Source organism: Bufo gargarizans, chromosome 6 (assembly GCF_014858855.1).
Source record: "Bufo gargarizans isolate SCDJY-AF-19 chromosome 6, ASM1485885v1, whole genome shotgun sequence".
NCBI classification, from domain to species: Eukaryota; Metazoa; Chordata; class Amphibia; order Anura; family Bufonidae; genus Bufo; species Bufo gargarizans.
The window spans coordinates 14966940-14982088 of NC_058085.1; the positions used below are offsets into that span (position 1 = coordinate 14966940).

The following is a 15149-nucleotide window of genomic DNA, read 5'->3' on the forward strand; positions in this document are numbered from 1 at the left end:
CGGCTTCTTGCGTCTATCCTGGGCTGGGCCAGAGGAAGAAGAACTGGCCGCGGGTCTAGACCCGGTGGGCTTGCGAAAGGACCGAAAATGGGACGAACCAGCGCGACCACGGGGGGCGCCCATTGGCCTGGACTGGGGGAGGTGAGTACTCTTCCCACCCGTGGCCTCTGATATAAGTTCGTCCAGACGGGTTCCGAACAGGCGGGAACCCGTGAATGGTAGGCCGGCCAAAGAGCGTTTGGAAGCGGCGTCCGCCACCCAAACCTTCAGCCAGAGTTCCCTCCTGACAGAAACTGCCAGGGCAGAGGAACGGGCAATGAGGGCACCCGCATCAAGGGAGGCCTCACAGACGAATTTTCCGGCCTGAACAATTAGTTGGGCTAAGGAACGGAGGTCCTGAACAGGGACGTCCGACCCTAACTCCCGTTCCAGTTGCAAACCCCATTCAGAGACCGCTTTGCCAACCCAGGCGGAGGCAAAGACCGGTCTAAGGGCCGAACCAGAGGCAGTAAATATGGCCTTGGAGAGGGATTCCGTACGACGGTCCTCAACAGACTGGAGGGAAGATCCGTCCTGTACAGGAATAGTAGTGCTTTTGGACAGGCGAGCCACGGGAGGATCAACCTTAGGCGGGGATGTCCATGTGGTCACAGAATCCGCTGGAAAGGGATAACAAATGTCCAGCTTTTTGGGTGTAATAAAGCGGACGTTAGGCCGAGTCCAAGCCTTGGATACCACAGAAGAAAAATCAGCGTGTATGGGAAAAACCTTGGAGGCCTGTTTGGGGCGGAGAAAGGACACGCCGGCCTGTTCAGAGCTGGGGGGGTCATCGTGTAGCTGAAAGGTATCACGGATGCTAGTGACAAGATGCCCCACCGCGGACGCCAATTTGGACGGAAGCTCTGAGTCCATGTCCACGTCCGAATCCGCCAGTCCTCCCTCAGAAAGCGTATCCCTTTGAGAGGATAGACTTGACTGAGCTCGCACGCATGGCGGAGAGAGCGAAGCATCTGGAGAAGATGTGCGCTCAACCCTTGAACGTTTCTGAGTATGCCGGGCCCTGGAAGATTCGCTGGGAGGCAGGGAACCAGTGGGGGCGGCAGAAACGGTAGTCCCAGCGGGTGCGACAGGGATTGTGGCAGCCTGCGGGAGAGGCGGTCTATCCACGAGACGGCCCACTACGTGTGTAAGGCTTTCCACCGCCTGAGACAGAGACCTAGCCCAGTCAGGGGGTTCAGAGGCACCGGGGGGCGCAGCGGGAAGCGGGCCCTGCACCGGGGCCTGACATGCAAGGCAATGCGGCTCAGATTGCCCCCGCGGAAAAAGTTCCTTACAGGCGGTACAGGCATGGTACCAGGGTTTGGGGGCACCTGTGGGATCTGACATGCTGAAGTGTGGTTGTACTCTAATATAGAGACCACAAAGGGTTATAGCAGCTATGACCAGGAGGGTTAGGAGAGGGTTAACTGTCCTACCAGTGCCTCAGAAGAACGTCAGGAGATGGCCCAGATCAGCAGCAGCAGAGAAGCAGTGAGCAGCAGAGAGCAGCAGAGAGCGCCCACAGAAGCCGAGCGATGTACACAGGAGGTTAGAGTTCCCCACCGTGTCCCAGCTTCCTGTCAGGAGTGAGGAAGCGCGGGAAACCTCAGCAGAAAGCGCGGGGAACAAGCTCCGCCCCCTCCAGCGCTTGAAATGTCTCCTGTGAAGGAGAACGTAGCTCCGCCCCCAAAATGACGCGCGCGTAAGCCCCGCCCCTTGCCGGGACCGCTAAGCCCCGCCCCCCGTTCTCGGCGGGAAGGGGGAGAGAGAGAAGAGAAAAATGGAGTCAGCCCCGAATGAGGGGGAGGGAGGGGGGGGGGGAAGATAGCAGCGTGGGGGGGAACGGCGTGGGGGTGCTGAGGATGCTGCTGTGCTGCATTGTCCTGCAGATGAGCGCTCAGAATGAGCGACCACGGGTGCCCCCCTTACCCAGAGGGGTAGATGCTGCAGATAGGGACGGGGTATGGGCTGGAATAGCCATCTCACCGTCCGACGTCTTCACCCTCAGTCCTTTCCAGCAGGGTCGCCCCTTCAGCCACTGGCACCGCAGTGGCAGGAAGCTGGAAGAGGGGCTTGGCGTGCGGGCGACCCCCTAGCTGGCGGGATGTAGGGGAGCCATTGCTGCCCAGATCCTCCTATTGCTTCTGTGGGGGAGGCAGCAGTGCAGATAAGTTGGCACTGGCGCAGCTCAACCCCGGGAGAGCAGAGAGGTCTAATGCGTCTCTGGTATCCCTAGGAAAAAATAAAATAACAAAATTAGAAGAAAAAGTAAAAATAACAAGGAGTAAACAGCCCTGCAGTAGCAGGGAGTGTCTTGCCTCCTTGGACACTAAGCTAAAACTGGTAGCCTCTATCTCCAGGCTGAGGGTATAGCTGATGGAGGAGGGGCTTAACAGTTTTACTTAGTGTCACGCCTCCTAGGGAGCTGAGCTATACCCAAGGTCTGTGTCCCCCAAGGAAAATGGGCGAGAAAAAAAAAACACATGTCTTACCTAGGGTTGTCATGATACCAAAATTTTGACTCTTTCGATACCATAAAAAAGTAAAGCGATGCTCGATACCACGTGAAAAAAATAAAACACCAAAAAAGCCGCATGCATTCCACATTTTATGGAACGTCTGGACCATAATAGAACAGTCCCCCCCCCTCCACCCCGCCCGCCCCCTTAGGGGCTAGAACCTGGGATCTTTTCATCCCTTGTCCTATTCACCCTGATAGAGCTCTATTAGGGTGAATAGGACTTCACACTGTCCCTGCTGCCCTGTGCATAGTACACACAGCAGCAGGGAGCTGACTATGGCAGCCAGGGTTTCAGGCGTCCTGGCTGCCATGGTAACCGATCGGAGCCCCAGGCTTACACTGCTGGGGCTCCGATCGGAACTGCCACCAATGATAATAACATATTGGGTTGGGGGGGCACCGTGCCACCAATGAATATAGTTTATGCCTAATACAAACACAGGCTGCGCTGCGGGTGCCGGCCATATCCCATACCCGGCACCCAGCCGCTATGACTGCGCGCTACGATCCGCCGCTATTAACCCCTCAGGTGCCTGCTGTTTTACAGACCCCCACCGATCTGATATTGATGACCTTATCCTGAGGACAAGAACTTCATCAAACATAAGAAATACCTTGGAATGACTGAGCAGCCTGTCCACAAATTCATCCTCTCCACCAAAGACCAAATCCTCCAGACACTTCTCTGTGTCCGGCTTCTCCGCGAGCATCTGTAAGTGTTTCGCCTTCAGCTCCTCTTCTTGTTTTCTGCTCGGCTGTGGCTTTGTATTATTCTGCTGCCGCTTTCTCTGAGGAGGGCTGTGACCCCCGAGGGTCTTGCGCTTTGCTGACAGCATTTCACTTCTGACAGCTAGGACATAAAAAAGAAATATTACCTCCTAGCGACGCCATGGAAATGTTCCATTAAAGGGGTTGACCCGCGAACATCATAAATCACCTATCCACAGGTCAGGTAATAAATGTATGATCACTGGGGGTCCGACTACTGGGACCCCCACGAAGCAGTAGTGTGCATGTGTGATCCATGCTCCATTCACTTCTATTGGGAGTGACAGAAGTGAAAGGTCTGGTGGTTCTCGTGATCAGCGAGGGTCCCAGACATCAGACCCCCCTAATAATTATCACATTGACGGGTGCTACATAGACGCAACAGATCCCTTCCTGCAGAAGCCGTCTGTCATAGACCACCATTGCAGGAAGGTACTTTTCTTGTATCTGCACAGCTCCTTTGATGACCCCCCTCCCCAAAACGAAGAGAGCGGCAGGTGGAGCACGTGCTACTGTTGCTCCATCTTCCAGTCTCTGGAACGTTTTAATCCAGCCAGGTATGGACATATGGGATCATTTATCAAACTGGTGTAAAGCAGAACTGGCTTAGTTGACCATAGCAACCAATCAGATTCCTCCTTTCATTTTTTTCACAGCTCCTTTGGAAAATGATCTGGAATCTGATTGGTTGCTATGGGCAACAAAGCCAGTTCTTCTTTACACCAGTTTGATAAATGACCCCAATAGTCTTGTGCGTCGCTGCAGCCAATGACTGGCAGCAGTGACATGTCCCCCAAGTGGCACGTGATCAACCACTGGCTGCAGCCGCGTACGTGACCTCTGAATGTGACTAAGGTTACATGTGGGATCTGAAGAACAGTGAAAACAGCTGGGCGGGAACTGAACATCGGGGAGCAGGTAAGGGGACCTTGATAAGGGGGAGGTGTTTATCTCAATAACGATCCTAAGTTGGACCCCCCCTTTAGGCCAGTTTCAGACAAGTGAATACAGTGGGAGTTGTATTTCCCTGGCTGAACACTGCTCCTGTGACACAATTTACAATGCTGTCGATTCCAGTCTGACCGCGGCTGTACTGACAGCATTATGTGGGTACGATTCAGTATGGCTGCGGTTGGGCAGAAACACACAACGTTATAATGACATTGTTCGTGTCACAGAAGCAGTGTTCAGCCCAGGTAATACAGCCGACACAGGGAGCGTGTTTACCGGACTGAATACGCTTGTCTGAAACTGGCCTTAGGTCCCTTTTACACAAGCGAGTTTACCACGCGGGTGCAATGCGTGACATGAACGCATAGCACCCGCACTGAATCCTGACCCATTCATTTCAATGGGTCTGTGTACATGAGCGTTTTTTTTTCACAAATCAGTTCTGCATTGCGTGAAAAACGCAGCATGTTCTATATTCTGTGTTTTTCACGCAGCCCTGGCTCCATAGAAGTGAATGGGTCTCTTCAGTGAAAAACGCATTGCATCCGCGAGCAAGTGTGGTTGCAATGCGTTTTTCCCTGATGGTTGCTACGGGTGGGTTCACACTAGCATTATGGAGTCCGTTATATCAGAACATAACGGAATCCATAAGACGGAAGGACGGATCCGTTTTGCTCACCATAGACTTGCATTATGACTTACATTGAAAGTCAATCGGGAACGGATCCGTTTTCAATTGCACCATATTGTGTCAGTGAAAAACGGATCCATCCCCATTGATTTACATTGTAAGTATAGAAGGAGCTGTTTGGCTCTGCATAGTCAGACGGTCATCAAAACGCTGCAAGCTGCATTTTAGTGACCGTCTAAAAAACGTAACAGACACCAAACGCAGCCAAATTGATGCATTCTGAGCGGATCTTTATCCATTCAGAATGCATTGGGGCTGAACTGACCCGTTTTGGGCCGCTTGTGAGAGCCTTGAAACGGATCTCACAAGCAGACCCAGAAACGCCAGTGTGAAAGTAGCCTAATCCGTCACGCTCGTGTGAAAGGGGCCTAAGAGGTTTGGCCACTCATTTTCCAAAATGTGATGGAAGCAGCGCCTAAAGGAACTTACTAATACAATTTATTGAGTTCACCACACCACTCTGCCTCACGTCACCAGATCCGCCTGTCAGTGGCCTCCACGTGGCACTAAAAATGCCATGGTTTTCCTCGCCACGTGCACTGATAACCTACCCACAGGAAAAGGTGATAACTGTGTGATCATGGAGGGGGCTGCACCGATCACTCAAAATGGGGGTTTTAGGCCCCAGATACTCTTCACTGCACAATCGAGAATGAGCATTGTCTTTGCAATCTCTCTGTCCTATAGTCATTAAAGGGGCACTCTGGTTATGTCAAGTTATCCTCTCGGCTATCTCTGGAATTCCTGTAGAAATTAAAGGAGCAGGGGCGCACTCATGTTAGACTAGCTGCTTCATTCATTTCAGGGGGCTGCAACGGGTATAGCCCCCCAATCTTGCAATCAGTAGGAGTACCAGCAGTAGGACCCCCACCAATCTATTAGTAATCAGGATACCAATTTAAATGAAGAAGCAGAGCACATTCTCAACTACCACGCTAAGGGGGAATGGTTGGGGGGGCTGAGGAATCACATTCGAGTGATCCGACATTATTTACCAGCTATTAATCACCGGTCTATAAACTGGCCACGATACCAGAAAACTCCAGAGCTGCCATAAATGGTAAGTGCACTGCTGCTCCATACCGCGAGGGTAGGTTTAGGCCTCATGCACACGACCGTTGTGCGTTTTGCAGTCCGCAGAACACAGACGGCATCCATGTGCGTTCCGCAATTTGCGGAACGGCACGGACAGCCATTGATATAACTGGCTATTCTTGTTCCGGAACACGCAACAGACGTGGACAGCACACGGTGTGCTGTCCGTATCTTTTGATGCCCCATGGAAGTGAATGGGCCGCATCCAAGCCGCAAAAACTGCAGCTCAGATGGGGATCAACAGAACGGTCGGGTGTCAAAAATCTGCCACGTATTCCAGGGCAGAAACCTGCACATGCTTGGCTCTGCCTTCAAAACCGCACAGCAAAGGCCCTCAGCTGCAACTGCCCATTGAAACCAATGGTTCCCGAACAGATTTGGGCAATTTTTTTGCACCCAAAATGCTCCCTCTACAAATACACTAAATAATCGTCTCCCACTCCCTGCATGGCTGGAGCACCCCTTTAAGACGCTGACCACCACAGAACACATACTACAGCCCCGGTCACACGGGGACCACCGCACACATCTCTCACCTCTGCAAAAGCACGTGGAGTTTCCTGCGACCTTTGAACCCAAACCCGGAACCACGCCCCTTAGCGGCTCCCGCGCCTGCCTTTACTTCTGGCTCCACCGCAATTACTACAGAGGCAACATACGCTGTGAAAAGCCTCTGGGCGTCACTGCCTGGCAAGCCCCGCCCACTTCCGGCGCTTGTGAGGAACGCACAAGCAAGCTTCCGCCGGAAGTGGGTATGGCCCCTTAGGCGAGAGCCTATGACAAGCTGCGGGGCGCGCAGGCGCAGTGGCGGCGTGCTGCTGGTTTTGTTGATGTTGTGCTGGAGTTCATTGTTTTTGAGCTGAGGGAAGATCACGTTTCTCTGTCCGGTTTCCACGGCGCTGGGAACTCACACCCGGGTCCTCCATGAGGGGCTGATGGAAAGGGCTAAGGAGCTGGTGAGTGGCTGGGCAGGGCTCAGGCTTTGCCCCCTTTGTTGTCATTCCTGTGCTGCAGTGAGGCCTGACTAGAGGTGAACCCCAGTTCTGGTCTCTGGAGGGGGCTGCCACCCTGTAGCCCCTGCAGTCCCTGAGCCCCCGGCAGGTGTGTGAGGATGCCTTATCCTGCAGCTGCTGCTATATGCATGGAGTGTGTGTTCTAATCTCTGCCAACCACAGGGGGGCGCCCCGAACCCCGAAAAGTCAGTGGCTGTCAGCGGTGCACCCTGTATGAAGCCTGCACCACACTTATTACCAGGGGCTGCATTCACGTGGGACCCACACTGGGTGTTTATGTACTGCAGAAGCCTCTCACCACGTGAACACACAGGTCCATCAAATGACTGCTTATGTACAGAAATAATCTACATATTAGGAGATGAACAGTGTTATCTGTACTGGTCCTGTGTTACATCCTGTATTATACTCCAGAGCAGCACTCACTATTCTGCTGGTGGAGTCACTGTGTACATACATTACATTACTTATTATGTACTGATCCTGAGTTGCATCCTGTATTATACTCCAGAGCTGCACTCACTATTCTGCTGGTGGAGTCACTGTGTACATACATTACATTACTTATCATGTACTGATCCTAGTTACATCCTGTATTATACTCCAGAGCTGCACTCACTATTCTGCTGGTGCAGTCACTGTGTACATACATTACTTATCCTGTACTGATCCTGAGTTACATCCTGTATTATACTCCAGAGCTGCACTCCCTACTCTGCTGGTGCAGTCACTGTGTACATACATCACATTACTGATCCTGAGTTACATCCTGTATTATACTCCAGAGCTGAACTCACTATTCTGCTGTTAGAGTCACTGTGTACATACATTACTTATCCTGTACTGATCCTGAGTTACATCCTGTATTATACTCCAGAGCTGCACTCACTGTTCTACTGGTAGAGTCCCTGTGTACATACGTTGCATTACTTATCTTGTTCTGGTCCTGAGTTACTGTCTGTATTTGGCTTCAGAGCTGCATTCTGAAGTGTAGTCATTGTACAGAAATCTGGTAAATCCTTATAGGAGATTTGTTGGTAAGCCTGCTGACTGTTCCCTGTGACAACCAGCAGAATTGTAAATGCAGCTCTGGACTATCACGCTGGCTTTAATTGGTAGATAAGTAATGTGATGAAACAAATTGTGGTCCAGATGTACAGAGACAGGAGCGCGTCTCCTCCACAGTCTCACTACATCTGTGATGGATATGGGGGCAGCACTGGTGGTGGATATGGACGGGGACGGTATATAAACTCTCTGCACCCCTTCAATTTCTTGATTGAAGATGTGATCTGGTTGTTGGAGGATGGCTTTAGGTTTAGTGGTTGAGTCCTGTAATTGTGGAGGCTGCTGTGATATCTCCAGCGTGGACACGGGTCAGTTATAATCTGGAAGCTCCACAACTTTATAAGAGCGATGACCTCCCTTGTGTTGTGCATCCTCCACCTTAGGGTGGCGCTACAGATAGTCCTGTCTGTAACCACTGCAGCCTTGTCAGTGTGGGCTTGAGTTATCAAGACATGGTGAAATCGGCGGCGTCCATCAATTGAGACCTTACCAATTTGTGAAAATGCAGACGTATGCTGAGATATCTGGGACTGATTGGCGAGGGTCTTGGCTCATGGACCCCTACCAGTGACCACCTCCGACAAACTGGCCTGGTTTCTACATAATATTTGGTGGCGTTCCTCCTCCTCCAGAGCTGCGCCCGCAGAGATGTGTCATGGCCGTCATCTGCTGGATCTCTTTATAGGAAGTTACTTCATGTAGGGCCCTGGAGGTGTCATGCACTAGAGCAGGGATCAGCAACCTCCAGCTGTTCTGAGACTACAACTCCCAGAATCCTTTTTTCACTTCTATGGCAGTTACAGCTGAATGAGTGTGCATGCTGGGAGTTTTAGTTTTACAGCAGCTGGAGTGCCGGAGGTTGCCGATCCCTGCACTAGAGGAAGATGACAAGAAGAGCCTTCTAGATTTTTGCTTTTTATTTTTAATGGAGGGGGGTGCACTTAGATGAGGGGGGTGCACTTAGATTAAGGGTATGTTCACATTAAAGGGGTTATCTGTGAAATGATAGTGATGACCTATCCTCAGGTCATCATTATGTCTTCGGTGGGGGTCAGAGTCCTGAGACCCCGCTGATCAGCTGTTTCAGGGAGCCAATACATTCATTGGAGCTGTGGGGAGCGCAGCTCTCCAAGCACAGTGCTGTCCATTGTATAATGGCTATGCATGGTATTGCAGCTCGGCCTCATTCACTTCCATGTGGCTAAGCTTAAATTAGGTCATGTGACATCAGATGGCCTAGGAAGAGGCCTGACCTCTTCGAACAGCTGAGGATAGGTCATCAGTATTAATTACCAGATAACCCCTTTTAAGTATCCCACAACAGAAGCCGCTGGGCTGTGGTTTCCGCGATGGGCTTTGTGCGGAGTCCATGCAGTAACCATACAAAGAATGGACTTGGAGCAATCTTGAAAACTGAGGGTTACCCGGGGTTCTGAAGAAGATTTGAGAGGATAACATTAAAGTCATTCTAATTGCACCAGTCTGACCCAAAAGGTCCTGGTTCCTTCTTCTGAAGCTGATGTCTCTGCAGGGTTCCTGGATTCTGCCTTGGGATAGAAACCTTCTGTCTTGGGGTCCTATCCTCAGGTGGACAGACCTCATTTAGCAGCTTGGATTATGATGCTGTGAGTCCAGTCAGAGGAGCAGTGTTCAGTCTGGGAAATAGAGCTGTCACACTGAGCTGTCAGTAGGTTAGCTGGTAGAGAGGACCCCTTGGCTTGGTTATCTCCAGCAGTCCCATAAAAGTAAATGGAGCTGTGGTTGTAATTGTGTGTTACTCACCACTCATTTCCATGGGACTTCTGAAAATAACCATAGAAATGAATGACAACCATGCTGCGTAGTGGGCTCTCCTTCACTTCCAGGTTTCCGTTCTGGAGATAGGTGCAGCAACCGCCTCTGGGACCTGCACCTATCTGACATTGGTGGCATATCCTCGTGATATGCCACCAATGTGTCAGGTGAGGCAACCCCTTTAAGGCAGAAATCACATATGCAGTTGTCTGAGCTAAAGCCTCCAGGCTCCATAGCTACTGTATGTATCTTTCCATCCTGACATTATAGACATGGATAACTTGTTGTGAATGCCTTGGGACACTCCTCAGTGGAGGTACACCGTGAATGTCGCCTGTTCGCACGGCGCAGTGCCCCTTGTGATCCTCTGCGGCATCTATCAGGGTGTTGGGAATTAAAGAAGAGAAACAGACTCTGCCCTGTAATTACCCGCTGTTATCGTGGGCCAGGCTCTTTTAATTGCAGCTTGGTATCCAGTCTTGTGATGCCGCTCCCTTGTGTGTGAAGTTTCAGTGATTGCACCTGCTGTCTCTCCAGAACTGTCTCTGTGCAAGCAGTACGTGTCTTTTTATTGATCCTTTATCCTTTTTATCGTACCTTTTGGCTAACCTGGCAGCCTGTGCTACGTGTTTATAGACCGCTGCTTTGGAGGCCCATCTTTGTGACATTGCTTGCTGTCCATACTAATGAATGGCATCAAATAATTAATGCAGTGTATGTGTTGAAGACTTCAGTTCGGCTGAGATGTCAGGGCTGGTACAGCCCACATCTACTAAGTGCATGATTTTACACATGGCCGAAGATGCCACCTAGCGCCAGCCTTGTATAACACTGGCGGGGAAGCGGAGGCATAGGCCTTCTATGTGTGATTGGTAGGGGTCCAACCTTTGCTACCCCTGCAGGAGTCCTTGTCCCTTCGCTGCGATACCAGCTCTGCCCTCATTCATATGTGTTTAGTACGGAAGCTTAGTCCTATTCCAGGTCACAGTGCCGAGCTGCAGTACCAGACACAACCACATAGACATGGATGGCGCCATGTCTGGTACTTGGATCCCAGAATACCCTTTAACCCCACAGCGACCTGTCCTGTTTTGTCCTTAGTGGTCAAGGAATATGAATATTGCATTGTCTGTTTTGGAGAACCATGAACTATGCTTCCATGACAGCCCTTCAGCATCCCTTGACATGTGACCAGGTGCCCAAGTGCTGACCTTTTCCCTCTGCCTGACCACTGCTGGGATCGACGTTATCTCCAGTGTGCTCCACTCCTGCAGCCCATCATGCAGGTGTGCTGATTCTGCTGACCCACAAGATTAGCTTGAAGAAAGTTCACGTAGAGAACAATTTAGCACCAGACTGTGACTTTTCTGCTCTGGTCGTGAACCAGTGAACCAGTTAATTTGGCCATATACCCTATTTATTAAATCTGCTGACACGGTCATGTGCATGGGGCGGCTGTACTGTAGGGTCCTTTGTTTTCCCGGAGATCAGTCACACCAGAAGTCCATGATGGCCACTTATCCTCCTGATGAGAACATTACGTCTTGATCTTTGAGATCCCATAAGTGGTTCTGAAATGCCAGAAGTCCTCTACTGCTCCAGTATTTGACCTGCATGAGTAGGATTACTGCCATCCTTCGACTGTAGTGATACCATTAATGGAAGCCCTTGGGTTGTTCTGGTTCTTGGTACTCTGTTTATTTCTGTGACAACCTATATGACTGTCTTAGCTTACCGTTCGCACAGCAACCATATTGGTTAGCCTCCAGCTTTCCCAGACTCCTCAATGGTATGTTTGCCTTGTTATGGAGCAACATGGGCAGGAGAGATGCATCACTGAATACTAGTAGACATAGCCATCAGAGGTTGGTGACCACCCTTGTGGTTGCTGGAATAGTGGTCTTCTTGGAAATGTAACAAGAAATGGCTGACTTGTCAGTAGGTGGCATCTCAGGAGCTTTGACCGTCAAATAGGACGTGTGTTCAGCCTTGGTTAACTTGGTGGAGTTTGTGTCTTTCCAGGCTGACCTTCCTTCACACTGTGTGCGGAAAAGACGGGACTCATTCGGAATGTTTGACGGGTATGATAGCTGCAGTGAGGACACCAGCAGCAGCTCCAGCTCCGACGAGAGTGAAGAGGAGGTGGCCCCACTACAGTCCAGTCTCCCAATTATTAAGAACAATGGGCAGGTGTACACTTATCCAGATGGCAAATCTGGCATGGGTAAGTAGATGATATTTGGTGTCTTAAGGCTGTATAACACTGGCTTATATTTTGGCCAATAATCACTAAGCTTAGCGGATTGCCCGATGAACAAGCAAGCTTGTTCATCGGGCAATTCAGATTTTTTACCATGCATCAGCGCTTGCCGGCGGCAGATCGTGCTGTCTAATAGCGATCTGCCGCCAGCAAACCACTAGTTAGCATAGGGACGAGCAATGGCTCCTTCCCATGCTGCAGAGAAAATCGCTGCATGTAATAGCAGCGGTCTCCTCCGCTAACTAGCAAGCGATTGCCGGGAGGAAACACTTCCCTCCCGACAATCTCTTGCTGATCTGCCTGTCTAATACAGGCTTTAGTCCTGTAGATATTGTGCAACATGAAGCAGAAGGTTAGAAAAGCATACAATGTCCCTTTCCTCTAGGTTTCTCCACCATACTGGGGCTTCAGGAGTAAAAAAAAAAAGTTGCACATTTTAGTATATGCCATTTTTGCTATTGTTTTTGAAGATTTTATGACTTTCTAAATGTGGATGAGGCTTCCTCAGATCTATCTACGCCGGCTCATGGCAGGAGTAGGTGTTCTGGTGCCCGACCAGCTGAAGGGAGCCCCAAATCTATGGCGCAGCACACTTTATTCCATCAGACAGGTTGGATTTTTCGCAGTTTCCTCGGGGATAAACTGCACCCGAGTTATTTGAAAGCATTTTATCTTGCTCTCTCCATGGAAATAACCTACATTTGCTTAAACGAGCATTCCCAGCTTAGGAATTTATGGTACATCCACAAGATATGCCATAAATGTGTCGCTGTGTGGGTGCCAGCTCTGGGACCTGCATCTATCTCCATAGCAGAGGTCCTCAGACTGGTAATTAGAAATGCCTGGGCCCCACAGCAAATTTGTGTATGCCCCCCTTCCCAGTTGTCCGGCACCTCTGACCGGCAGAGACCCTTGATTTCTTCCCTAATACAGTACAATTATTGTCCAATAGACAAGTCATGGAAATATATGTACACTGTAATATGATATTTTAACACTGTCTATTGGACGATAATTGTACTGTATTAGGGAAGAAGTCAATGGTCTCTGCCGGTCAGAGGTGCCGGACAACTGAGGGGCCCATTCAAAAATTTCCTGTGGGGCCCAGTCATTTCTAATTACGCCAGTGAAACTTAATGATCCGGGTTGGGGTTGGAAAGATAGTCGCTGGGGCAGTCTTACTGTGTGGGCAAGCTGGCAGTGGCACAGGTCCGAACTGGCTGCGGGATGACTGTTTGGCTGGCGGCAAGGTTAACCATGTTATGTAAAGGTGGGCCAGACTGTTCACATCCTATGTCTATTGGGGTTTTCACTGGCGTCGCGGCTTCTGTTTTTACTGGAAACTTGACTGATCGGTTATAATAGAAGCCACCGCACACCACTGCCGTATAATGGGCCTGTTAGGTTTCGTTACTTTTTATCTGCACCAGATAAGATAATGCAGTGTGCTGTGCTATTCTAAGAGCCTGATGGGAGAGAACTAAAGGAAGTGTGAGCGGAGCCTTAACCATCTTTATTGATCTCTACAACCGCTGGTCCCCCTCTGAATGTGTGGTTATGGACAGACGATGACAAGAGGCTACAACAATCTACATCTCCGCGCTGTTGAAATTTCCAAAGTGCTCTCATTGTCTCGGTTTAAAGGGCATCTGTCAGCAGTTTTGTACCTAAGACACTGGCTGACCTGTTACATGTGCACTTGGCAGCTGCAGGCATCTGTGTTGGTCTCATGTTCATAGGTGCCCGCATTGCTGAGAAAAAGGTTTTAATATATGCAAATGAGCCTCTAGGAGCAACGGGGGCGTTGTCATTACACCTAGAGGCTCTGCCGTGTGCTCTCCGCTTTGATTGACATGGCCAGGCAGTGTAAACGTGACCATGCATGCCTGGCCCTGTTAATCAAAGTACAGAGGGCACAGCGGTTGCAGAGAGAGCACAACCTCTAGGTGTAATGGCAACGCCCCTATTGCTCCTAGAAGCTCATTTGCATATATTAAAACTTAATCTTTCTCGGCAATGTGGGCACATATAAACATGGGACCAACACAGATGTCTTCAGCGGCCAAGTGCACATGTAACTGTGCTGGCCTTGACCACTAGGCAGCACTGGCACGAGCCATTTGACAGGTAGCATAGCAAATGCTACACCTGCTAGTAGTGGATAATAGTTGCACTATGTTCTATGACATGCCGTGCTTCTTGGTGGTTAGGCTGTCATGGTCAACACAGGCTTCTGCTGCAGTCTATTGGAGGACACTGGGGGGGGGGACTCCTGAGTGGTGTCTTTCAGGTAAGTAGCACATTTTGGGTGACATAGTGCGCCATGTGCCTTTCCCAGAGTTTCAGGGATTGTACCCTTACACCAGTGACTCTCTCTAAACCAGAACATATTAATTTATCTGTTTTATTACTTTGCATTTTTATTCTTAGCTACATGTGAAATGTGTGGAATGGTCGGGGTCCGAGACGCTTTCTACTCTAAAACAAAGAGGTTCTGCAGTGTCTCATGCTCGCGAAGCTATTCTTCAAATTCCAAGAAGGCGGGCCTCCTGGCAAGACTACAGGTAGTGGATCGTAATACTTGCACCTGTTTCTCTCGTCTTGGTTTTCTCTATTAGATCGCTGTAACCTGCGGTGTGAGAGTGCTGTGGTTTAGGCTCTAGGTAAGTGTTTAGCAACCTCCGGCACTCCAGCTGTGGGGAAACTACAACTCCCAACATGCTCCATTCACTTCTATAGGAGATCTGACAAAAGCCAAGCAAGTGAGCATGCTGGGAGTTGTAGTTTTACCACAGCTGAAGTGCCAAAGGTTGCTGATTTATGTTCTAGGGGCCCCTCTTGGCCTTTCTGGTATTTTTAACAGCATAAATATCGCTGCCTGCTGTTCAGTTCTTACCATCAAAAATAATAGAACACTAATGGGCCGCATGTAAGTCAATGAGGTCCACC

General features: G+C 50.1%; 2 protein-coding genes across 2 annotated transcripts in view; one reads left to right on the forward strand and one right to left on the reverse strand.

The window, feature by feature from the left end:
* The window catches only part of UTP18 (UTP18 small subunit processome component), a 49313-nt gene extending 42566 nt beyond the window's left edge, over positions 1–6747 (reverse strand). The window contains exons 1-2 of the mRNA XM_044297599.1: positions 6602–6747; positions 3175–3410 (exon numbers count right to left, since the gene is read on the reverse strand). Coding sequence (XP_044153534.1) covers positions 3175–3396 — 222 coding nt within the window. The 5' untranslated portion in view covers positions 3397–3410; positions 6602–6747. The remainder of the gene's footprint in view (positions 1–3174; positions 3411–6601) is intronic.
* A 118-nt stretch (positions 6748–6865) lies between these two features.
* MBTD1 (mbt domain containing 1) overlaps positions 6866–15149 on the forward strand; it is an 80973-nt gene continuing 72689 nt past the window's right edge. The window contains exons 1-3 of the mRNA XM_044297597.1: positions 6866–7021; positions 11963–12164; positions 14631–14764. Of these exons, the coding sequence (XP_044153532.1) occupies positions 7001–7021; positions 11963–12164; positions 14631–14764 (357 nt within the window). The 5' untranslated portion in view covers positions 6866–7000. The remainder of the gene's footprint in view (positions 7022–11962; positions 12165–14630; positions 14765–15149) is intronic.